At 41.1% G+C, this 26,580-nt stretch overlaps 2 protein-coding genes across 2 annotated transcripts in view; one reads left to right on the top strand and one right to left on the bottom strand.

Annotated features, from left to right (window-relative positions):
- Window positions 1-9,056, top strand: part of vegfaa (vascular endothelial growth factor Aa) — a 53,394-nt gene extending 44,338 nt beyond the window's left edge. Inside the window, exon 7 of the mRNA XM_057833556.1 lies at window positions 3,502-9,056. Coding sequence (XP_057689539.1) covers window positions 3,502-3,523 — 22 coding nt within the window. The 3' untranslated portion in view covers window positions 3,524-9,056. The remainder of the gene's footprint in view (window positions 1-3,501) is intronic.
- The window catches only part of LOC130914399 (uncharacterized), a 286,666-nt gene that overhangs the window by 197,988 nt on the left and 62,098 nt on the right, over window positions 1-26,580 (bottom strand). The window lies entirely within an intron of this gene.

Genomic DNA, 26,580 nt, shown 5'->3' with positions numbered 1-26,580 from the left:
CTTTTTTCCAATTCCCTTCACAATTTATATTGAAGTTGTTTTAAGCATGTTGTTGTTGTTGTTGTTATAGGCAATGAAGACAAAATGGATGACAATTTCCTTCAAAAAGTATCTGAACCTTTTAGAATTTCTCACATTTCTGCATAAAATCAACATCAAATGTGAGCTGATCGTTGTCAAAATCACACAGATGAAAATACAGGGTCTGCTTTAACTAAAACTACCCAAACACTTATAGGTTTTCATATTTTGAAGAGGATAGCATGCAAACAATAACAAAAGGGGGAAAATAAGTAACTGAACCCTCTGCCTAAGGAGACTTAAAGAGCAATTGAAACCGTTTTTTACCAAACATTTTAAGTCAGATGTGTGCCCAATCACTGATGAGTGGTTTAAAGCTGCCCTGCCCACTATAAAACACACACCTGGTAAGAAATATATTGATAAGCCGCATTGTCTGATGTGCATCATGGCTCGGTCAAAAGAACTGTCTGAAGACCTGCGATCAAGGATTTTTGATTTGTATAAAGCTGTGAAAGGATACAAAACCATCTCTGAAAGTCTGGATTTTCATCAATTGACAGTCAGAGAGGTTGTCTACAAAGGAGAGAATTTGGCACTGTTGCTTCTCTCCCAAGGAGTGGCCGTCCACCAACAATGACGCCAAGAGTTCAGTGCAGAATACTCAGAAGTAAAAAAGAATAAAAGAACCCTAGCGTGTCTGCTAAAGACTTACGGAAAGCACAGGCACAGCCCAATATCTCTGTGCACACATCAGCTATATGTAAAACTATAGCCAAGAATGGTGTTCATGAGAGGACTCCACAGAGCAAGACATTGCTGTCTAAAAAAACATTGTTGCTCGTTTAATGTTCGCAAAAAGGCACTTACACACTCCACAAAAGTTTTGGCAAAATATTTTGTGGACTGATGAAACAACACCTCATCCCCACCATGAAGCATGGTGGAGAGAGCATCGTGATTTGCGGCTGTTTTGCTGCCTCAGGGCCTGGACAACTTGCAATCATTACCTATTTTCCCCCTTCTGTCATTGTTTGCATCGTATCCTCATTAAAATATGACAACCTAATACATTTTTAGGTGGTTTTAGTTTAAACAGACACTGTTTTTCATCTGTGTATTTTTTATGCAGAAATGTGAGAAATTCCAAAAGGTTCAGATACTTATTCATTCCACTGTACATAAAACTTGTTAAAGCTTTTAATAAAATTTCCGAGTATAAAATCAAAAAGAATTTCTCTATACACCAATCAGACAAAAGTCCTGTTCATTCATATAAAAAAAGTGCTGACATTTTGACATTTTTTTTCTTGTGGGCAAAGCACTGATATAAATCGTGACAAGAAGATCAGATAAGGAGGAGGCAGACTGTAATGAATCAGTCTTCTTTATCAAACAGTTGTTCATAAATACAATCCAAATCCAATTTCAAAGCACACTTTCTTGTATGGCAATTTACAATTTGATTGGGAATTTGTAATGACAGGGAAGTGTAAGCTGTTATATGAATGGTTTGAATGTGTGTGGTTTCTTTATAAAAAGAAATGAGACAACTTTACTATCTAACAATAACTCATGATCGCTTACTAGCTTAGCACGCGATGTTAAGAAGTAAGGCCTCATCAACAACGAATACAAACAATAGAATTGGCTTCATTTACTCACTTCTGACGGCGACACACTGGATCCAACAACACAAAACACAATCCAGCGCTCGACACTTCGTAGTATTATTGCTTCAGCAACCCAGCAGCAGCAGCGGACTCTCTTTCTCTAATCACTGGCGCACACGCAGCCTCACTATGCACACAAACAAGGACCCAAATGGGACTGCTTATAGCTGCTGGCAAAAATCGATTATCAAATGAGTTGGCAACTTTTTAATCGACTTAATCGATTAGTTGTTGCAGCCTTAGCTGTGTGACTCTACACAGATCAAAATCACACAGATGAAAAAACAGTGTCTGCTTTAGCTAAAACCACTCAAACATTTATTGGTTTTCATATTTCAATGAGGATAGCATGCAAACAATGACAGAAGGGGGAAATAAATAAGTGAACCATCAAATTTAATATTTTGTGGCGCCTCCTTTGGCAGCAATAACTTCAACCAGACGCTTCCTCTAGCTGCAGATCAGTCTGCCACATCAATCAGGACTAATCTTGGCCCATTCTTCTCTACAAAACTGCTGTTGTTCAGTCAGATTCCTGAGATGTCTAGCATGAATCTCTTTCTTTAGGTCATGCCACAGCATCTCAATGGGGTTCAAGTCGGGACTTTGACTGGCCACTCCAGAATGTGTATATTGGTCTTCTGAATTTGATTTACTTCTGTGTTTTGGATCGTTGTCTTGTTGCAGCATCCATCCTCTTTTTCGCTTCCACTGTCTGATAGACAGCCTCAGGTTTTCCTGCAAAACATCCTGATAAACATTTGAATTCATTCTTCCATTAATGAAGTTGTCAAGGCCCCGAGGCAGTAAAACAGCCCCAAATCATTATGCTCCCTCCACCATGCTTCACCGTGGGGATGAAAGGTTGATGTTGGTGAGCTGTTCCATTTTTCTTCCACACATGATGTTGTGTGTTACTCCCAAACAATTCAACTTTGGTTTCATCAGTCCAAAAACTATTTTGCCAAAACTTCTGTGGAGTGTCCAAGTGCCACAAAGTTTTTTTGGACAGCAGTGTCTGACTCTGTGGAGTCCTCCCATGAACACCATTCTTAGCCATAGTTTTACATATAGTTGATGTGTGCACAGAGATATTGGGCTTTGCCAGTGATTTCTGTCTTTAGCAGACACTCTTGGGTTCTTTTTTACCTCTGAGTATTCTGCACTGAACTATTGGCGTCATCCGTGGTGGATGGCCACTCCTTGGGAGAGAAGCAACAGTGCCTAACTCTCTCTATTTGTAGACAACTTCTCTGACTGTCGATTGATGAACCTCCAGACTTTTAGAGATGGTTTTGTATCCTTCCCCAGCTTTATACAAATCAGCAATCCTTGATCGCAGGTCTGTAGACAGCTCTTTTGACTGAGCCATAAGGCACATCAGAAAATTATTACCAGGTGTGTCTTTTATAGTGGGCAGGGCAGCTTTAAACCACTCTTCAGTGATTGGGCACACACCTGACTTAAAATGTTTGGTAAAAATTGGTTTCAATTGTTCTTTAAGTCTACTTAGGCAGAGGGTTCACTTACTTATTTTCCCCCCTTTTGTCATTGTCAGCATCCTATCCTCATTAAAATTTGAAAACCTATAAATGTTTGGGTGGTTTTAGTCAATGCAGACACTGAATTTTCTTCTGTGTGATTTTGACAAAGAGCAGGTCACATTTGATGGTGATTCTATGCAGAAATGTGAGAAATTCCAAAAGGTTCAAATAGTTTTTCATACCACTGTACGTGCACTACGTATTTGAAAGACAATCTACCAGTCAATCTGAAAACACTGAGATTTCTGTCTGTTCTTCCGCAGATGTGAGAAACGGAGGAGATGAGTCCAGTAGGTGCAGACTACACTGTTATGAAGGAATTCTTTTTGGCACAGCACTTTGAAATCTGAGGATGCATTCCCTACAAAGGACACCCAAGGACAATGCAAGAAAAGGATGTTCCGGATTCTCATCTTCATCATCGTCTGTTTTCCACCTAGCGACATTAATATATAAATATGTGCATTTACTCTAAAGTACATGACATCAACAGCGTGTATTGCTGCTACTATTTAAAACGAATGCGCTGTCGGCGTGTGAATGGGAAATGTGACAGAGGCAGTATGTTCATGGGTAAAAATATATTGTATTTTATTTTATGTAAGACTTCACTGGATGCTGGTCTGCTGTGGATATGAACCCAAACTACATCTCGCTCTCTGGAAAAAAAATTAGTGACCACAATTTCATCCATTGATGTAACGAGAGCCGAACTCGCCCGATGAGGTCGGATGGATTATGAAACGTGGATGGCGATACCTGTGGCACTTGAACTGTACGGCATGTTTCAGAACTTGTTCTCCTCTGTGACACGATAAGACATGTTGTCTGTACTGTAGGAAATGACAATAGTTGATGTAATAATATAACTACATAATACGACACAACTGCTGACACCGGTTACGTGCTGTGGTGACGAATAATGTGACCTCCTTCCCAAACGGAAGTTCAGTGACGACGGCGAGAACCGAAAGATAGGTTTGCCAAGCGACTTTGATAAGACTCTGGGTTTCTCCCTATGTTTGAACACCCTATGATATTTGTTTGAAAGCTAAAGCTATATTCAGGGTTAAAGGTATCGAACCACTAGCTTTCTGGTCCTGCCTTCATCACATAACTTTTATTGGGTTGGAAAAGATATTTTATTGACATGCACAGTTTATTTGTACTTTTTATTTAGACCTTGTGTTTGACTTCACATGTTTTGAGACCATGTTAAAGGGATATTAATGTAGTTGTACATGACAAAGGGTAGTGACTAGATGAGCTGATGACTGTCAGTCGAGAAACACTTAACCTTGCAGGTTTTCTAGTTAAAGGTGCTATGAAATGCTAAAACAAGTGACTTTAAAATGATAGCAGATCATATTTTGGACACAAATCCATCCCAAAAAACCTGACAGAAAAGGTATAATAATGAAATTAGATCCTAATTCGTCTTCCTTTCTCAGTCGCCCTTGGATCGCCCACAAAAACATCTAACAGAGGATGCCCCACAACGAATGAGTTGCAGATTTTTGCAGGCTGCTAGCATGCTATCCATACGCACGCTATTCTCTTGTTGCTGTGTCTTACGTGGATAAAGTACTTACTTTTTTAAAAAAATTTAAGTAAAAGCACAGATACAGGTGCAGATAATGAAAAAGTACAAATATCTAAGAAAAAAAAATAAGTAAAAGTACAAAAGTACTTGCTGTAAATGTAAAAAGTAAAACATTTTTTCTCCCGGTGCATAAATTAAATATATATGTATTATATATATAATATATATATACCGTAATTTTTGCACTATAAGGTGCACCTGACTATAAGCCGCCACCCACCAAATTTGACACGAAAAACACATTTGTTCATAGATAAGCCACACTGGACTACAAGCCCCAGAGGTCCTCACTGTATTATAAGTTATTATGGGGTACACCAAAAGATATTAACCGGTAACACTTTATTTGACAGCGACTGTCATGACACCAAATGAACCACCATGAAGCTTTGAACCAATTGCCTGCAAAACTTTATTGCTTCAAGAACCTTCATTTGGCCTTCAATGCTCCCTTAGGGGAGACAGACAACCTCTGCTGCCACCTACTGTCAACAGTGTTGTTGACCAACATGCCCCCTAGAATGCATTGCAGCGCTACAGATGTAAATAACAATCAAAATTCATGTTCTGTGCTAATTCTTTCTTCAGTTACTGTTCCAGTTGTTTCATTAATTGCTAGTTATGGTATTTGGTAACACTTTATTTGACGGTGGCGCCATAAGACTGCCTTTACACAATCATAATTATGACATGATTCTGTCATGAGAATTAACAAATGCTTATAACAGATGTCTTTTAGTGTTATCCGGCAAATTATCTCACTTTTGAATGGATGTAAAAGATCTGAGCTGGACATAAATGGCATAAATGACATAATTTTCCAGATGAAACTTAATGACATCTGTCAAAAGCATTCAGTAATGCCCATGATAGTGTCATGTCATAATTATGACGGTCTTATGACGCGCTGTCAAATAAAGTTTACCTATTAACCCAAATATACCAACAAATAAGCCACACTGGACTATTAGCCTCAGGATTCAAAAAAGTAGAAGAAGGAAAAAAGTAGCGGCTTATAGTCCGAAAATTACGGTGTGTCTATTTCTATATATATATGTATATATACATAAAGATATTTTAGTCAATATTCAAAGAAAGAACAAGAAAATTCATTAACTGCTCAGTTTTATTTAAAACTGTGCAGAGTGAAAAAACAACTATTAAAATGGACTGCACTTTAAACAGAAGCTTAACAAGCTCAAAAACTCCAAAACTTAGTTTCTTGCAATCCGCCATGAAACTATCAGGTGCAAACCTCCACCTACTGTTCAAGAGCGTGGTGGTTTTTATTAGTCAATATCTTGTTCACCTGCCTGATCTTGCTTGTACACGTGTTGCTGCCTCTAGTGTTCAGTTACGGCATAACTGCATGGGTCTTATCGATTGCGCCGGAGGCATGAAAACGAAACTCTATTCCCAATGAGAAAAAAAGAAAATAAAGGTAACGTGTAACCCAGGCAACAATTTGAAAAGTAGTAGAGTAAAAAGTAGAGATACCTGCTGTAAAATGTAGTGAAGTAAAAGTAAAAAGTACCACTTCATATTTGTACTCAAGTAAAAATACACAAAAATGCACTTAAGTACAGTAACTTCTACTTCGTTACATTCCACCACTGATATCTACATTTAAATGACATTAGTGCAGTCATTTTCATTTATCTGACATTTCATAACACTTTTAATAGCTTTGATTTTGTTCCAAAAAATAGTTGCGATTCCACGACAGAGCCAATCATTAACTGTCTGTACATACTTACTGGATATCCCTTTTTCAAATAGACTACATTTAATTTATAGACTGTTCAGTATTCTATATTATAATATTTATATGAATTGTTACAGTGATTTCAGTTTGTCCTCCCTTTCAATCGACCTTGAGATTGAATATGTTTGGGATTTTGGGGAATAGGGGGGACTGAAAACAAAGCTTTGACATTCCTGATTTGAACTAAAGCTATGTTACTCACCAGTCGAATGGGGGTGGGGAAAGAGTGGAGGTCATAATGGGCATTTGACCGATGGAAACCCCAGTCACAAGTATGTGCGTGTGATGCACCAGCACAGGTGCTTTTCATTTTGGACTTGGGCAATGGACATGTGGTTTTGCACTTGCCCGCAGACACGTCAGAAGCAGGACTGAAGTGGTCTAGTTGCTGCTCAGCTCGGACCTAAATGTGCGCAGATTCTTGTCTTAAGGTCTCTAGTCCAAGGGTGGTCTATTGGCACTGTACTTTACTTTTCTGACAAAACAGAACTGACACTTAAGTATTTTATTCAAGCAGGAGACAGTACATAAATTTGACATTTTGAGCTGTTTCCATATGAGTCAAATTCAGTTTCAGAGTTCGAATAAGAAGTAAATACTGTATGTATGTTAGTGTGTGTTTATATACATACTATTATATACTATGTTGTCCTGATCACATTTTTTTTTTTTTTTTTGCACCTGAGTTCATGTCTGACCTAATTTTGAGGATCTGTTGCTATCGAGTACCGATCCGATACCTCGGCAATTTATTCATTTATTTCTTAATTTATTACCGGTACATTCATTTTTTGTTTCTTTAGACGATATCCTCTTCCATCTTATGCTGTTGCTTTGCAGCCATCTTTTTTAAAGGGGAATTTCAGAATTTTTGATATTAGGCTTAATCGTCGAGTTAGGGGGGGGTTTAATTAGTTGTTGGAGTTGATTTCATCACATTCCGTGCAGTTTGTTAGTTTCAGGGCTCCAGAGTGGCTAAGCTAGCGTTAGTCAATGGTAGAAAATCACAGATGACCCATGCAATCAAGGGTGTTAGCTATGTTTTCAAGATACATTTATTAAAATTTACTGTTCCGTGTCAATAATTGTAGTATCAACAGCAATATTAATTATTATATATAATTGTAATCCAGCAGGGAGCAGGGCGGAGTGATATCACATCGTTTTTTTTCACGGCTGATTTTTTATGTCGCAGCCAGCAGCAGGTAACCACAGCGTATATTGTTCCTTGTTCTTCATTGGGAATTTGTGGAAACTTTCCTTTGCCAATTTCTTGTGTTTCTAAAGCCTCTAAATGCACATTTCACCATGTAGCTGTCCTTCAGTCAACTCAGCAGACTGATGCTGCATTCAAGGAAGGTGGGAAGTCGGAGTTTCCAAACTCCAACCTGGAAAAATATCATTGGAACGCCACTCGAACTGGGAGATCCTAGTCACAAAGTCGTAAGAAAAGTACCAGACATGAATAGTTGCTTCAATCTGATGTCACTCGACAAAATAACGTTGCCCTTCAATAGTAAAACTAAAGAAGGCAGTTTACAGTGTGTGGTATTTGACCGCAGCTGTCGTTTTTATACCATTCAAGTGGGATACGCCGGACTTCCCACCTTCCTCAAATGCAGCATGAACACGAGTGTCTGAAGCACTCCTCTATTGTGGTCGCATTACGCATTAAAAAAAAAAAAAAAGTCCCTCAGAATGAAATGCATCACGGTAGCTTGGTGTGACATTCGAACTATAATCTGAATTTTGAATTTGTTTGACTATCTTAGATCTATTAATATCGTTTTATATTGGCATGCTAAGATTATACCATTGACTCGCGTTAGCTTAGCCACTCCAGAGCCCTGAAACTAACAAACTGCAGGGAATTTGTTGAAATCAACTCCACCAACTAATTAAACCCTTGCTAACTAAAAGATTAAGCCTTATGTCAAAAATTATGTTATCTGAAAATAACGTGATTGGGCGCGATTTCTGATCACGTGATCGGATTACGGACATACCTAATGTATATGTGTGTGGGTATGTATGTTCAGGCTTCAGGCTGTAATATTTAACAACAGAGAGCACTCCGAATGTAAAATTTAGAGGCAAAACCTTCTCAAGTACATCATTGACACAACTAACCTTTTCTGCCAGTTGCAACACTGTTCTTTATCAGCCATGTGAGCCAGCAGTAAATCCTGATATAACCACCCTCAAACTAAAGTCCTAAGACTGAGTTCACTAAGACTATCAGCTGGGTCAGAGCCAATGCCTCTCAAGTCCTCAGCTGATGAGAACATTCTTTTTGTATTTAAATGGAAAACAATGTGTTGCATTTGTACAGCCACAAATGTTTTTTTAATGTATATTTTCACATTAATATATATTTATTTGTGCTGTAAATTCTTTTACAATATTAATACCCTTCTTGTTGTTTCTAGTTTAACTATTAAACATATTTATTTTTAAAATACATGGTTTCCCTTTTCATCATTGCTGCTTCCCTACATAGAAAAACATTATCCATTCAGGTACTATGTAACCTGTGGCGTTCGTCTGTGTTGTGTATTAACAAATGACAAGAGCCAGGACTGCTGTTGCGATGAGCTTTGAATTGCTTTGACAAAAGTTCACGAAAAGACAATCCTCCCATCAAATTCCTTATAGATATGGGCGTAAAACTTGTGTTACGTAAATATGTGGAAGTACAATGCTAGTCTGTTTATGGTGAAAATTCTTGTGAATAAATGCTTAAATTCCCCAATTCTTTATAGATATGGACGTAAAACAGTCTTAATTCTTGGTTAAAAGCAAAAATTAAACGTGCAGTTAGCATTTATTTTACATAAATATGTCTAAGTACAATGCTAGTCTGTTAGCGAATGTAGCTTGCGGCAACCTGATATAAACAAAGTTTTCCCGGTGAAAATTCTTGTGAATAAATGCTTATTGCTTAATGTACTTTTTCAACAGAAATCGGGCGTTAGATCGCTGCTTGCGTGTTTGTGAATAGCTCCTCTTTATGTGGGCGGACCCCTACATTTTTGTGAGGCGCAGTGCATGACTGATCTGACCAGTCAATACATTATTAAGTCTATGGGTGGGTAGTAATGCATTACATTTACTTAAGTAACTTTTTGAGATAATGCACTTCTTAGAGTAGTTTTACCAAGCAATACTTTTTACTTGAAGTATATTTGTGAAGAAGAAACACTACTTTTACTCCGCTACTTTTGGCTACACTAGAGAGTTACATTTTTCCTCTATATTCTACATATTAACATTTTTGCCAAAGATGCCGACAGTAGCACTACCTGTTTCAAAGGGAACCACCACCCAGGGCGGGCGGATGGGGAGCCGGCGGAGGGTCAAAACTCCTCCAACTGGTCGGAGTCCAGGTCAGGTGCTGGGTCGGGTGTCGGATGGGCAACCCGACGGGTGCCCCTAGGGCGACCCCGCTGTATGGAGGGTTGGTCAGGATTCTGACGATGGAAGTCAGAGATGAGGGTACGGTCAACAATCCGTCCAGCAGGTACCCAGGATCGTTCCTCTGGACCGTAACCCTCCCAGTCAATGCCTCTGCCCTTACGTCTCGACTGGAGAAGCCGCCGAACAGTGTAGACCGGGCCACCGTCGATAAGGCGTGGAGGAGAAGGAGGTGGAGCAACTGGAACCAATGGGCTCTCGTAAACCGGCTTTAATCTGGAGACGTGGAATGTGGGGTGGAGCCGCATGGAAGCAGGCAGTTGGAGTCTAATGGCGGTTGGGCTGACGATCTTTTGGATGGGGAAGGGACCAATGAACCGAGGAGCCAGCTTGCGCGATTCCACCTTGAGTGGCAGGTACTTGGCCGAAAGCCACACCTTCTCACCCACCCGATAGGCAGGTGCAGGAGTCCTTCGACGGTTGGCTCTGGTGAAATAACTGGTGACAGATCGTAGGAGCATGGCACGGGCCCGAGACCAGATATTGCGGCATCGTCGGGCATAGGCGAGGGCTGAAGGACAGGTGATCCCCGCCTCCTGGCTGGTGAACAGTGGTGGTTGATAACCAAACACACACTGGAATGGGGACATGCCAGTGGCAGAGCAGGTAAGAGTGTTATGGGAATATTCCACCCATGTCAGTTGTTTTGCCCAGGACCGGGGGTTGGAAGATGCCATGCACCGAAGTGCCTTCTCAAGCTCCTGGTTAATCCTCTCTGACTGGCCATTAGACTGTGGGTGGAATCCTGAGGAGAGGCTGACCGTGGCTCCCAGCAGACACCAGAATTCCTTCCAAAAAGTGTAAGTGAATTGCTGGCTGCGGTCTGAGACGACATCTTTCGGTAGCCCGTGTATCCGGAATGCATTGTCCAACACCACCTGGGCAGTCTCCTTTGCAGATGGTAGCTTTGGGAGAGGAACAAAGTGGGCCATTTTGCTGAAACAGTCTACAATTGTGAGGATGACCGTCATGCCGTCAGATGAAGGCAGCCCCGTAATAAAATCCAGTGACACATGGGACCAAGGCCGGGAGGGTACAGGCAGAGGCAGGCAGGGGGCTGGTTGGATGATTTGTTTCGGTTACAGGTGGGGCAGGCGCGGATGAATTCTTGTACATCCCTTCTCAGGGACAGCCACCAGAAACATCGGGAAAGCAGATTGTAGGTGCGTGTGGATCCAGGATGGCAAGCGAGGCGGGAGTTGTGTCCCCACTGTAGGACTTGTGATCTCAGATTTTCTGGGACGAAGAGGTGGTCATCAGGGCATGCACTGGGCCCAGGCTGGTTGTGAAGAGCCTCCAGCACTTTCTGTTCGACACCCCAGGTTAGGGCAGCAACCACGCAGAGGCCAGGCAGAATGGGAGCTGGTTCGTTTGTTGGTATGTTGTCCTTTTGAAACTGACGGGGGAGAGCATCAGGCTTGGTGTTGTGGGATCCAGGACGGTAAGACAACGTGAAATTGAACCGGGTGAAGAAAAGAGCCCATCGGGCCTGTCTGGAGTTCAGTCGTTTGGCGGAGCGGATGTACTCCAGATTCTTATGATCAGTCCAGACCAGAAAGGGAACAGTTGCCCCCTCCAGCCAGTGGCGCCACTTCTCCAGAGCAAGCTTGACAGCTAGCAGCTCACGGTTGCCTATGTGGTAGTTCACCTCAGATGGTGACAGTCTGCGAGAAAAGAATGCGCAAGGGTGTAGTTTGCCATCCTCTGCTGCCCGTTGAGAGAGTACAGCGCTGACTCCCACATCTGAGGCATCTACTTCTACTATGAACTGTCGAGTCGGGTCTGGCATGTGGAGGATTGGGGCCGAAGTGAAGCGTGACTTGAGGATGCCAAAAGCTTTATTTGCTGCTGAAGTCCAGACAAATGGCTGTTTGGGGCTAGTCAGGGCAGTGAGGGGGGAGGCGACAGTGCTGTAATTGCGGATGAACTTGTGGTAGAAATTTGAAAAGCCGAGGAACTGCTGAAGTTTCTTCCTGTTCTCTGGTACAGGCCATGAGGTCACCGCAGAGACTTTGGCTGGGTCCATTTGGATGCTCCCCTTTGCCACAATGTACCCCAGGAAAGTGACGGACTGGGCATGGAATTCACATTTCTCGGCCTTGACATACAGGGAGTTCTCCAGGAGGCGACTGAGGACTGACTGGACGTGGCGGGTGTGGTCTGACAGGGTTCGGGAGAAAATCAAGATGTCCAGGTAAACAAAGGCGAATTTGTTTAACATGTCCCGCAAGACATCATTGACAAGAGCCTGGAAAACTGCCGGGGCGTTGGTCAGTCCGAACGGCATGACCAGGTACTCATAGTGGCCGTTCGGAGTGTTAAAAGCAGTCTTCCATTCATCTCCCTCCCTTATCTGCACGACGTGGTAAGCGTTCCTGAGGTCCAGTTTGGTGAAGATAGTGGCTCCCTGGAGCAACTCAAAGGCAGAGGTGAGCAGAGGAATAGGGTAGCGGTTCTTGATGGTGATGTCATTTAAGCCCCGATAGTCGATGCAGGGGCAGAGAGACCCATCTTTCTTGCCCATAAAGAAGAACCCGGCACCGGCAGGGGACGATGAGGGACGTATAATGCCAGCTGCCAGGGAGTTACTGATGTAGACATCCATGGCTTTTCTTTCAGGGGCGGACAGAGAATAGAGACTGCCCTTGGGTGGGGCAGTCCCTGGGAGGAGATCAATGGCACAATCATAGGGACGATGTGGCGCCAAAGAAGAGGCCTTGGCTTTGTTGAACACCTCTCGAAGTCCATGGTAGCACTCTGGCACATTAGCGAGGTCAGGAGCAGAATCAGAAGGAACGGAGGAGGAGGGCAGTATGGCAGAATGCAAGCAGGTCCGGTGGCAGTCTTCTCCCCACTCTTGGACTGTTCCAGTCATCCAGTTGAGGTGAGGGTTATGCTGGCGGAGCCATGGGTATCCCAGGATAAGGGGTTGGCCTGGTGTATGGAGCAGGTGAAAACGAACAATCTTGTGGTGGTTTCCGGACAGTACCACTGGGATGGGGACAGTGATGTTTGTGACCGTGCCAAGGAGATGACCATCCAGAGCTTGGGCTGGGACAGGATAGGGCAGGCGTTTGCTCTCCAACCCCAACTGGCGGGCTAGTTCGATGTCCATAATGTTTGCCTCGGCACCATAATCCACAAGACCAGCCAAGGTGTTGGTGGTTCCAGAGAGGAGAAGACGAACTTGGAAAAGGGGCTTACGGTGATTGGAGGCTTGGGTGGTCATTGAGCTCAATCGGATGCCTCCTATATCCGATGAGCTCTGGCTTTTGCTGGGCAGGTGGCAACACGATGACCATCGCCTCCACAATACAGGCAGAGGTTGAACGAGAGGCGATGCTGGGGCTCGACGGCAGATAGGGAGGCACGGCCGACCTCCATGGGCTCTGGCGGGTCGATCTGGCAGTGGGGAGTGGCTGAAGAGCGTGGCCGGGCGACAGACTCTCTCGGAGTGCAGACAGATGACCATGTGGAGCTTCCCTTCTCTTGTCGGCGGGTCTGAATTCGATGGTCCACCCGAACAGCAAGGTCAATGGCCTCGTCTAGCGTCTTTGGCTGCTCGTGAAAAACGAGTCTGTCCTTCACATAGCCCGCCAGGCTGTTAAAGAAGGCGTCCACCAGAGCAGCCATGTTCCATGAACTGCGCCTTGCCAGGGTGCGGAAGTCAATGGAGTAGTCTGCCACAGTCCGGTTCCCCTGACGGATGGACATCAGGCCCCTGCTTGCCTCAGACGTTGATGCGCCCCTGTCAAATACCTTTATCAGCTCCTCGGCAAAAGCATCAAAGGAAGCGCAGGCTGGGGTCTGCCGGTCAAATTCTGCTGTTCCCCAAAGCCGAGCACGACCCGTCAGATGTGTGATGGTGTATGCCACTTTGGCCCCCTCAGTGGCAAAAGTTCTGGGTTGGAGGAAAAATTGGAGCTGGCAGCTGGTCAGGAAAGCACGCACCTGGGTCTGATCACCGTCAAAACGCTCAGGGTTTCCAATCCTTGGTTCTGGGGCAGTGGGGTGCTGAAGGAGTGGTACAGATGGGACCGGAGTGACAGACGGATCTGGAGCTAGGACTGGCGGGGGGGGCAAGTTTGTGAGAAGCTGCATGACCTGAGTCAGCATTTCTTGTTTTTGTTGGATCTGGTGTTGTCGTTGGTGACCAAGTTGAATCAACGACGAGATGTCAGATTCAGAGAGCTAGGCAGGCAGGTAACAGGCAGGCTTCGCAGACGGTCTGACAGAGTGGAAGTGAAAATCTGGGCTTTAAACACACAGGTTGATTGCTGAATGCAGCAGTGCTATTGGCTGGGCTTTGAGTTGAATTGAGGACAGGTGGTGATAATTGAGGGCAATTAGGCAATGCTGCAGCAAGGGCTGAGGCCATGACATTTGGACAGCTTTTTTATGGGGAAAAGGCCACTGCTGAGCCAGAAGAGGAGCCTACAACCAAGTCCATTCTGCAAAATATGTGGCTAAAAGCTAGCAAACGAGGAAACAAAAGCGCATGCACTGAGAGTATCATACCTCGTCGCCAATGTTGTTTTCGTCAGCGATAACTACACCAAAAATATTTACGAACACTTTTTTCAGGAGACTGACGAGACGATAACGAGCTAAACACGTGTTTGGAAGACTAAAACATAACGAATCTAATGCCAGTTTTCGTCTGATGAGACGAGAACGAGACGAAAATGTGCCATAGTTTCCATCACATTTTCACAATTTGTGACAATTCTACTGGACTGTCTCAGGAAATTAGAATACACAATATTCTAATTTTTTGAGACAGTCCTGTATATATATACAGGACTGTCTCAGGAAATTAGAATACACAATATTCTAATTTCCTGAGACAGTCAGTCTTTACACCAAGCGTTTTACCTATTGCAGATTCATTCTTTCCAGCCTGGTGTCTCGTTTCCTTCGACAGCTCTTTGGTCTTGGCCATAGTGGAGGTTGGAGTGTGACTGACTGAGCTTGTGGACAGGTGTCTTTTATACTGATAATGAGTTAAAACAGGTACCATTAATATAGGTAACGAGTGGAGCCTCGCTAGACCTCGTTAGAAGAAGTTAGACCTCTTTGACAGCCAGAAATCTTGCTTGTTTGTAGGTGACCAAATTCTTAATTTCCACTCTAATTTGGAAATAAATTCTTTAAAAATCAAACAATGTGATTTTCTGTTTTTTTCCCACATTCTGTCTCTCATGGTTGAGGTTTACCCATGTTGACAATTATAGGCCTTTCTAATCTTTTCAACTTGCACAATTGGTGGTTGACCAAATACTTATTTGCCCCACTAAGTAATTTGCTTCTTAAATACCTGCCCTTTTACTTCAGTAATTTTTTTGCACCTTGTATCTGTACTTAAGTAAAAAAAGTGAAGTACTTCCTCCACCACTGCAAGTACTCTCGCAATCCTCGTGATTATAAGCAGCTCGGAATGTGAATGAAAGAAAGAACAGAAAATGTATGGGTATATAAATTAACCAACCAATTATATCAAAACAACATTAATGCAATTCTAACTGCTCCAAAACTCAGACACAAAAGGAAAAAAAGGAGGGGGGTTGTTTGTTTTGGTTATCATTCCAATGATCTTCAAGTAATTGGGTCAGAACTAAAATAAATAAATAAGATCACCACAAAAAAAAACATCCGACAAAAATCTGCAAACCACAACAGCAGGGGCTTTCCAACCATCGACTTTCCGCTCAAATAATGACTCCAGGAAATCACAAGCAGGTTCAGACACACAGTTGGGAGGGAGTGGAAAATGTAATCTCGTTCACCTTGTAACTATGAACGTGCCTCAATGAACATGTGGGCACACAAGTAGACTACACATACACACGCAGGCGCACACACATGCACTTCTTGTACACAGCAAATAGACTGGCCGCCAGATCCAGGCAGTCTGTCTCAGATTTGGTTGTTGTTTGTTCCCACTTTTTGATATTTTTTGTACACTGAAAAAAAGAGACTCTCAACTATTTGGGGTGATATCAAAAGAAAAAGACAAGAGATCAACATTTCATCCACATTTTCATCTAATATATGGTATACTGTATATAACCAGTGTTGTCACAGATTACTTAAAAAAGAAATTTAATCACTGATTACTGATTACACCTCAAAAAAGTACTCTAGTTACTTTACTGATTACTTTATTATCAAAGTAACTAAGTTACTTTAAAAGTAACTTCTCAGTTACTTTTTACCAATTTTTCTCCTTCTGCTGCCTCAACATAATACAGAAAAATGCCATCACATGTAATTGAATTTTTCACATAAGGCTTAATCTTTGAGTAAGCGGGGGTTTAATTAGTCAGTGGAGTTGATTTCAACCACCATTGACTCGCGTTAGCTTAGCCACTCCTCAAACTAACAAATAACTGACAAACTGCACAGAATTTGTTCAAATCAACTCCAACGACTAAATAAACCCCCGCTAACTCCAAGATAAAGCCTATTGTCAAAAATTCTCTTTAAAATAAAGACCTAGCTTTTAAAATATTGTCTATAAAAGTTGTAAAGCAATAAAACACACAACAAAAATTAATGAAATGAACAAGAATCCTACAACGTCTTTCATAATGGGTCAAAATCATTTTTCGAGCAGATCATGTGACTAGCACCTTAGAGATTTTTGCCTTGCTAAGCCAAAACTACACCTGTGGAGGCAAGATGGATATTTAGAGTTTCTGTTAACCTAAGCTTTTAAACGCAACCAACAACAACTGAGCTTGAACAGTTTTATATTTATGTATATATACAGTGTTGGCCAAAAGTTTGGCGACACCTCAAAGGTGGATACTTTGAAGAATGTAGAATATAAAACCTGTTTTCAGTTATTCCACTTTTTTTTGCCATTCCACATGTTCGTTCATAGTTTTGATGTATTCAGAGCGGATTTACGATAGTACTGAAAATATATAAAACGCAAAAATGATGAGGTGTGTCCAAACTTTTGACTTTTGTTTCAGAGTCATCAACATGCTTTGCCCCCAGTCCCACAAAAATAAAACTCCGCCTATGGTTATAAACACTAACAATAAAATGTGCATAAAGACTGGTTACAAACTGTAGAAGTGCTGGCTGTAGCACACATGAAAATCGCCGTTTTGAAGTAAAAAAGGGTGACCTACGTGAATCGTGTAGATCCGAGGAGAAACTTTAAGGCGGGGGGTATCTACGGGCCTCCGTAAAGTTGCCCCCCCCACCATCAGACGCAAATTTATATAAAAATTATGTTAATCGTTTGTGCTGCAACGGTTTTGTAGACACAGTATTATGCTTTTATTGAGATATTAATTTCGAGCGGGGACGTCACTCGTAGCTTTTTCTTAGCTTAGCTACCGCAGCTAATGAAGCGTACCAAGTCTCGCAATAACAGAGGGGTGTCCTAACAACTAACACAAACAGAGCACAAAAAAATTCGGGTCCATTTTGCGGTAAATAGGGGGGCTTGAGATATTAATTTCGAGTGATGACGTCCCTCTAAGCCCCTCATTTACTGCAAAATGGTTCCGAATTTGTGCCATTCGTTTGTGCTACTGGTTAGGACACCCCTCTGTTATGTTATTTTAATGAAGCGTACCAACTCTTTCAATAACAGAGGGGTGTCCTAACAACTAGCACAAACGAACGCATCGTAGTTCGTTGGAACTCCCCGAAGAGAAGGTCGCCACGGAGCCAGAAATTTTATTTATTTATTTATTTGGGGGGCGGGGGGGCGTTCAAACCTCCTAAAACTACTGAAATACATAGAAAACTGTTTTGGCAGTCATTTCTGTAACACATACAAAAATTTTCATTCAAAATTGTATTGTTTCAATGATTTTCAAAATGAAAGTTAACAAAACAGCAATAACCCCAAACTCCATCTCCTAATTTTCATTTTCCCTCATTTCCTCACATACTAAATGCCAAATACTTGAGAACATACAGTTGTGGTCAAAAGTTTACATACACTTGTGAAGAACATAATGTCATGGCTCTCTTGAGTTTCCAGTTATTTCTACAACTCTGATTTATCTCCGATAGAGTGATTGGAACAGATACTTCTTTGTCACAAAAAACATTCATGAAGTTTGGTTCTTTTATGACTTTATTATGGGTTAACAGAAAAAGTGATCAAATCTGCTGGGTCAAAAATATACATACATGGATCTGAAAAAGCGAATCATTGACTTGAACAGGTCAGGAAAGTCACTTGGAGCCATTTCAAAGCAGCTGCAGGTCGCAAGAGCAACAGTGCAAACAATTGTTTGTAAGTATAAAGTGCATGGCACTGTTTTGTCACTGCCACGATCAGGAAGAAAATGCAAGCTATCACCTGCTGCTGAGAGAAAATTGGTCAGGAGGGTGAAGATTCAACCGAGAAACACCAAAAAGCAGATCTGCCAAGAATTAGAAGCTGCTGGAGGTGTCAGTGTCCACAGTCAAGCGTGTTTTGCATCTCCATGGAGTGAGAAGCTGCCGTGCAAGAAGGAAGCCCTTGCTCCAAAAGCGGCACCTTAAGGCTCGACTGAAGTTTGCTGCTGATCACATGGACAAAGATAAGACCTTCTGGAGGAAAGTTCTGTGGTCAGACGAAACAAAAATCGAGCTGTTTAGCCACAATGCCCAGCAATATGTTTGGAGGAGAAAAGGTGAGGCCTTTAACCCCAAGTACACCATGCCTACCGTCAAGCACGGTGGTGGTAGTATTATGCTGTGGGTCTGTTTTGCTGCCAATGGAACTGGTGCTTTACAGAGAGTAAATGGGATAATGAAGAAGGAGGATTACCTTCAAATTCTTCATGATAACCTAACGTCATCAGCCCGAAGATTGGGTCTTGGGCGCAGTTGGGTGTTCCAACAGGACAATGACCCCAAACACACATCAAAAGTGGTAATGGAATGACTAAATCAGGCTAGAATTAAGGTTTTCGAATGGCCTTCCCAAAGTCCTGACTTAAACCCCATTGAGAACTTGTGGACAATGCTGAAGAAACAAGTCCATGTCAGTAAGCCATCAAATTTAACTGAACTGCACCAATTCTGTCAAGAGGAGTGGTCAAAGATTCAACCAAAAGCTTGCCAGAAGCTTGTGGATGGCTACCAAAAGCGCCGAATTGAAGTGAAAATGGCCAAGGGACATGTTACCAAATATTAGCGCTGCTGTATGTATATTTTTGACCCAGCAGATTTGATCAGTTTTTTCTGTTCACCCATAATAAAGTCATAAAAGAACCAAACTTCATGAATGTTTTTTGTGACAAAGAAGTATCTGTTCCAATCACTCAATCAGAGAAAAATCAGAGTTGTAAAAATAACTGGAAACTCAAGAGAGCCATGACATTATGTTCTTCACAAGTGTATGTAAACTTTTGACCACAACTGTAGGATGTATATTAAAATTGAAGTTAATGTGTACATTTTTTTATTTTTTTTAAAAATAAAAATAAGTAAAAATGACTTTTATTATGCAGAGTGAATTGGAATATATTTTGAAGATCGCGCAAACATTGACTTTTTTTTAATCATATGGAAATGAATAAGTAGCCCAACATGAATGAACAAATGCATTATAAGTCCAAAGTGCACACTGACAGCTAAGATGTTCTGGATCTCCCCATCAGAGCAAATAAAACTAAATATGATAAATAAGCCTCCTCAACTCTTTCCCTGCTCTTAAAGATTTGATCCATTTTCTGTTGCATTGCCCTTTTTTTGTCGCATCAATTCAACAAACTTTTTTTTTCTGTTCCAGAAAACATGCACATTTGAACCAATAGGAGCTAACTATCTCTGCTGATCACATGTCAGTATGTCAGCCAATTGAACGGATAAATGAGTTCTGGCGTTTTGCTTTGCTTTGCGTGCATTCGCACATTGACATGACTCATCATCGTCAGACTCATATAACTGCTGCAGCTGGGTAAACCTCCATGCCGTCCATGGAATAAAATAAATAATAAATATCGGTGGAAACGGATTACGCTACACAAGCACTTTATTATGCTTGTTGTTAACACTTGTGTATGTAAATCTGATGTTGGTAGATTGTTTTCTTCTTGGAGATGAAATGCATGTGAGGCAGCTTAGCATTTTGTTGTTGTTTTTTTTTACGTAGCGTTTTTACAGTTGCCGTCATATTTTCGGAATCAAAGCACTATGTACCAGAACAGCATTCCGGCCCTGAATCTTATACCGGAACTGTATTACTGACCGTTCTGGCCCACTTTTACCCCTGGATGCGTGCTAACAACATAGTGGCGTGGGAAGTAGGCTGCTGAGGGTGATGCAGCACCACATGGTGTTGGGAACAAAAAAAGTCTGTTTTAGATTTTTTAAAAATGAATATATAGAACATACTGAAAAAATAGAGTATAGAACTTTGGGGATTAAAGCTATATGGCGCAGAACACAGATGAAGCTGAAAAAGCAGTTTTTGCTCTTGCATCCTCTTTTAAAATAAACTGCTGCATTTTAAGCCAAAAGAACTGTTGTTTTTGATAGAACAATATGTCTATATGCTGCAATATTTAGTGAAAAAAAAAACACTTTAAAATATTATTCACTCGCATATTTTAAAGAAATTACTGTACGTCACAATGTAAAAAATAGTGTCTGTAAATAGGTCCCGGATATACACCTCATAACTATCGCTGAATTATATATTTTTTGTTGCTGTCGCATTTACCCCGATATTATAGATGATAACTAATCGATCCAAACAAAGACAAAAAAATAAAAAACTGTATGCAGTAAAGTTATCATTAACTATGCAGCTAACTCCCCGTTTAGCCATGTTTATCTACACACCAATTTCCTTTACTATTGTACATGCACACATGTCTTAGTGCATGCATATTGATTATCATAGACTTGAGTAGACAAAGGGGATCATCTTGAAGAGTTCGTTATTTATTATGTACCAGGATGGGTGTCAAAAACCTTTTTTGAAATGAGAAATTTTCAAAGGTGTCAAATGTCTATTTTTCACTCACCTAATTTGACCTACTTTTAAGGTGTCAAAAAATGCCCTCCTGTTCAAAATCCCCCCCCCCCGACAATACAGATTTTAAGCTTTCCGATGATGTATCATGACAATTTAGAAATTTGACCAAATTGGGGGTCTCAGAGTGGAACTTCAAGTCACCTGAATATTTTCCGCCATATATGTTGAAAAACATTTTTTTTTGTTAATAACATGGTCACCACCTGACACCTTGCTTGTTACCTGGTTATGCCGAATATGGAAAAGTGGAAAAGTTAACTGTTCACAGATGAGCCGTTAACATGGCGCAAAAACGAAATAGTGTTCAAATTCAATTCGAGGTCGAAAATGAAGATTATTATCATAGACTTCATAATGATAGTGACGTGTCAAATTCGAACTTCACGGCGCCACGCCTTCAATTACGGGGCCATCCCACAATCCGCTTCAGTTATTCGCAGTCGGTTGCAGTGACACATGCAGTGATCCAACGCCGAATTTATGTTGAAAAAGTATGAAAACTGTACCGCATAAAAACAGTAAGGATTGTCTCAGGAGTGATTTGTTCGAGGATTCAAGGTAGTTTTAACGTAAAAAGCTCTTTGTTGTAAGGCTGCCGCCAAATTTGTTTTGTTTTTAACCAAGAATCCAGACTGTTTTATGTCCATATGTATGAAGAGTTCAGGGATTTAAGCATTTATTCACAAGAAATTTAACTGGAAAACCTCTGTTTACATATGGCGGCCACCACATTGACTAACAGACTAGCATCGTACTTCAACACATTAATGTAAAATAAATGCTAACTGCACGGTATTTTTTGCTTTTAACCAAGAATCGAGACTGTTTCGCGTCTATATAAAGAATTTAGGGATTTAAGCATTTAGTCACAAGAATTTTTAACGAAAAAACATTGGACATTTAGGGATGTACGTAGTTCCCATGCGGTGTACTCACTTTTGTTGCCAGGGGTTTAGATATTAATGGCTATATTTTAGGTTATTTTGAGGGGAAAATAAATCAACTCTATTATATAAGCTGCACACAGACTAATTTTCATTGTGTCAAAGTGTCATTTTGTCAGTGTTGTCCCATGAAAAGTTATACTGAAATGCGAGGGATGTACTCACTTTTGTGATACACTGTAAGTCAATGGTGTAGCCACTTGTCATTCAAACATGTCTGACCAATAATGAAGTGCAACATTTACTGATTTTTTTAAATTAACATTTATATTTCATTATGTAGACATGCCTCCTAAGGAAAGGAGGTTGAGGGATAAAGGGGAAAAAAAGGAGCTGGATGAGGCTGCTAAAGGCAGTGGATCAGCTGGGTGAATGGCACAATTGGTAAGAAAACACATAGTTTGCAAGGATATTCATGTATAAAATCCAACAATAATAAACACAATTACAATATTATTGATCTATAACATTTAATGTCATTACTTTATTAATTATTAGGTGCTCGAGTTGTCAAATATGGATAATGATGAAATAATAGTTTTGAAAAAATTGTGCTGATGGTGGCTCAGTGACAGTTTGATGAGGTTTGTTCTCAGATGAACAATAGGTTGAGGAAGGAAGTTTTCATGTAAAGGTTAAAGGAAGAAAAGAGAACAAAAACTGACTGAGTCACAGCCAGAAAGTGTTGTTGGCAATGTTGATTTCTATTCACAATTCCACCCTCCCAATTAAAGTCTGTCACAGTCACAGCCAATTATAGTGTAAAGCTAATTAAAATGTTATGTTGTTGTAAACTGTATTAAATACTTGTTCATTTGCCCCTTTTGATTTATGAGCACCTGCCCCTTCATTGGTCTCTGCACCTCCACCCACCTGTCAAATCCCGCTTTAACCAATGATCACGCGGAAGGACAATACTTGGTCCAGTATTTAGGGATGGGAATTGATAAGATTTTTACAATGCCGATCCCATTATGGATATTGCTTAACGATTCGATTCTCTTATTGATTCTAGTTTGGACTAATGGACTGTATGAGGTTCTGGGTTCAATATGTTTTATGCTTCATTCGCCTTGGGGTGTCGGTTCGAACACAAGGAGCGGAGAGTGGAGTTGGTCTTTGGTACTTTTAATCCAACTTGGCAACAGGCACAACTATATACAGGCAATGGCACTTGATATGACAATCACTCAATGAGCAGATGAGAGCATGCGTGGAAAGATTTTGATGTGTTTGTATGTGTGTGGAAGAAGACTGGAATGTGTGGCTATATGTGGGTATATGTGTGGTTCTGAAAGCAAAGAAAATTACATCATATTAGTGCTGATGTGATAAACAATGCAAATTGACTGTAAAGCAGTCAATAACACACATACATGACTCGCACAGTATAATGAACACAAAGGTGGGGGTGGGCGCGAGTGCGCGCGCACAACCCTGAAGCACGCTGCGTGCACGTGCGGTCATCTTGGCCATAAAAGTGGCGCAAACTAAGCACTTTACACTAGAGCTGTCCCGACTAGTCGACATTGTCCACGTCATCAATGACGTAAATGCGTCGACGGGCAAAACATACCGTCGACAGGTAATGACGGGTTTAAAAAATTACATGCGGATAAAGTTTAGAATTGCAGGCGCTCGCGATACAAGCGGTTGTTACTGGCACCCCCAAGGGGGCCGCTATTATTTCAATGTGACCGGTGTTGTCAGATTGAGCAAAGAGGAAGAAAGTGGGCCAGCGAGCGAGCGAGAGAGAGGGAGCGAGATCGGCGAGTTGGAAAAGTGAGCGGGAAGCGCCGAGTTGAGTGGCTTCATCCCCCATGTTTTTGTTTTGGTCAATAAAAGTATCCTTAAAGAGCCATCCGAAGCCTCTCGGCGTTTTTATGCACGCCACCGCCTTCCTGAGGAGGAAATCGGACAAACCCAGACGAACCGACGACAACGAGCCAAGTGAATCGCCGGTGAGGAGTTGAAAACACCGCCAATTTCCAAAAAGGGCAGAGATGGTTAAACGTGAAAGTGGCATAAAGCCAAAAAAGCGGACCAGAATAACCAGAGCCTGGAAATATTTCAAGGAAAATATGGAGGGTGCCACTGTGTGTACTCTTTGCTAAGCTGAGCTCGCATACCACGGTAGCACGTCGGCTATAAACGAACACTTGAAGCGCTGTCACCCAAGTATAATTTTCGAAGACAACAAGAAACAACAAGCTCGCGGATTGTAAGTCCATACAACTCTCTAACGATTTTTTAAATGGAAGCTGCCTTTATGTGCGTCGTATCAACGCACATTTTTATTTAATAAAATAATTAATATAATTATATTCATTCATTTTCCATGCCGCTTTTCCTCACGAGGGTCGCGGAGGTGCTGGAGCCTATCCCAGCCAACTACGGGCAGTAGGCAGGGGACACCCTGAACTGGTTGCCAGCCAATCGCAGGGCACAAGGAGACATACAACCATTCACGCACACACTCATACCTACGGACAATTTAGAGTGTTCAATCAGCCTACCATGCATGTCTTTGGGATGTGGGAGGAAACCGGAGTTCCCGGAGGAAACCCACGCAGGCACGGGGAGAACATGCAAACTCCACACAGGAAGGCCGAAGCCCGGGATTGAACCCTTGGTCTCAGAACTGTGAGGCAGATGTGCTAACCACTAAGCCACCGTGCCGCCTAATATAATTATATATTTTTTAAAATTATTATTAAATTTATTAGGATCATGGAAGCTCCCACTTAGGGAAAATATATACATATATCCTGTATATACATAATATAAAAATATATATGGAAACACCACTGGCCTGCTTACTGTAATCCATGACTGCACTAATTACACTAGTTATTTAATATTATAAAGTTTTACATATAGTAGTATACTATAAAATTAATACTACTGTATATACTTAATTTTTGTTACTGTGGGTATGTGTGCCTTTCATTCAAAATAATTGTGGTAATATTTCAGTGTGCCCTCTGCGTTATATTCAGGTTAAAACAAACAAAAGTTGAACAGTTTTTCCCCTCCCCCCAAAATGCGGAATGCACATCGGAAAGAGCATCTGAACTCACACAAAGTATTCTGAAAATGATTGTCTGGGACATTGCAATTCATTTTAACATTTAGAACAATATAGACAACCACATACCGCAAAAAGAGTTTTGACTCCTGTTAAAAAGGTGAAGTCACAGTGTTTTTTTTGCACCAGTTAATGCCAGCAGCATATTACCTCATTGTTTGTGATTTTTTAATTGATATTTATGTTATTTATTTATACGTTAATAAAGAATTTAGTTTGTTCCAAAATGTTTTTTTTTTTGTGAATTAATAAGCTTTAACAAAAATTTCATTATTAAATTAGTAAAAAAAAAAAAATTATTAGATTAGTTTACTAATCGTAAAAATAGTCAGCTGACTAATCGGGAGGAAATTAGTCTTTTGGGACAGCCCTACTTTACACTCATATGGATGTACAACATCATCTTAAAATGCTAAACTAACACATTCCTTCTTAACACAAATGTGCAACGCGAATATAATGTAAACAACGCTCTCCTTGATGCAGCGAGGACGAGCAGGAGCAACCAGCCGACGTAACACTAAAAATACGAAACGGTCGCGCTGATAACGGCTCTAACTTATCATAAGAACTTTATGACATGTAGAAGAAATACTTACATTCGTTCATAGACGCACACAGATTAACACTTCCTCGCGCACATTTTAACAGGTGGCCGTCCTCTGCTCGTAATGGGCACCTTACGCCTATTCTTGGTCCCAGAATACGCAGCGCGTGTGACGTAGGACAATAACAGGAAGTAACTGACTGGTTGCTATGGGAACAAACGCATAACCAAAGAACCTTTCTAACAGGAGTATTAAAATTGCTATTAAAATCGTTTAGGATTATTTTAGATACATATGTTATATTTTTCTTATAGAGTATTCGACGAAGAATACGATAGACCCATTAATAGACATTTTGGGAAAAATCACCATTTTTTTAAGTAGTCTCATGGGTTATGACTTGGCCTGTGAAAATCAATGCAAACTTAATCGGGGACGACTCTCCAGATTATACTTGATGAGTAGTCCCTTTTTGAGTAATCATGTAGTCTTACTTGTTGAATTGAATGTGTGCAACATGCGTAATTTACATGACGTAAATCGTGCTGGTTGAACTCTATAAGAGAATCGTTAAACTGACAAACAATTTCATTGAATTGAAACACCCGGACCGGTTCTCTATAGGAACTGGTTCTTGATTCCCATCCCTACCAGTATTGTTATAGCTTCAACAACCCTGTATCGTTAAGGGTGGAGCTAGGCATGGTTGGTCCATGGTTGGCTAACATTTCATTACCTAACAATGGGAATTAAACTTTTTATTCTTGGTTATTAAGAATAATATGACGCAATCGGTGGTGAAAACTAATTGCTCCTGACCTGTTATGTCATCATCAAGTTTGACAAATGATACATGCACCTACTTGAACAGCTGCCCATGACACAATTGCTAATAGTTTGAAACTGTGATTAATGAAA

The sequence above is a fragment of the Corythoichthys intestinalis genome, chromosome 4, assembly GCF_030265065.1.
Source record: "Corythoichthys intestinalis isolate RoL2023-P3 chromosome 4, ASM3026506v1, whole genome shotgun sequence".
Taxonomy (NCBI): domain Eukaryota; kingdom Metazoa; phylum Chordata; class Actinopteri; order Syngnathiformes; family Syngnathidae; genus Corythoichthys; species Corythoichthys intestinalis.
The sequence above is the reverse complement of the archived record's forward strand: the minus strand, read 5'-3'. Positions and strand labels throughout refer to the sequence as shown.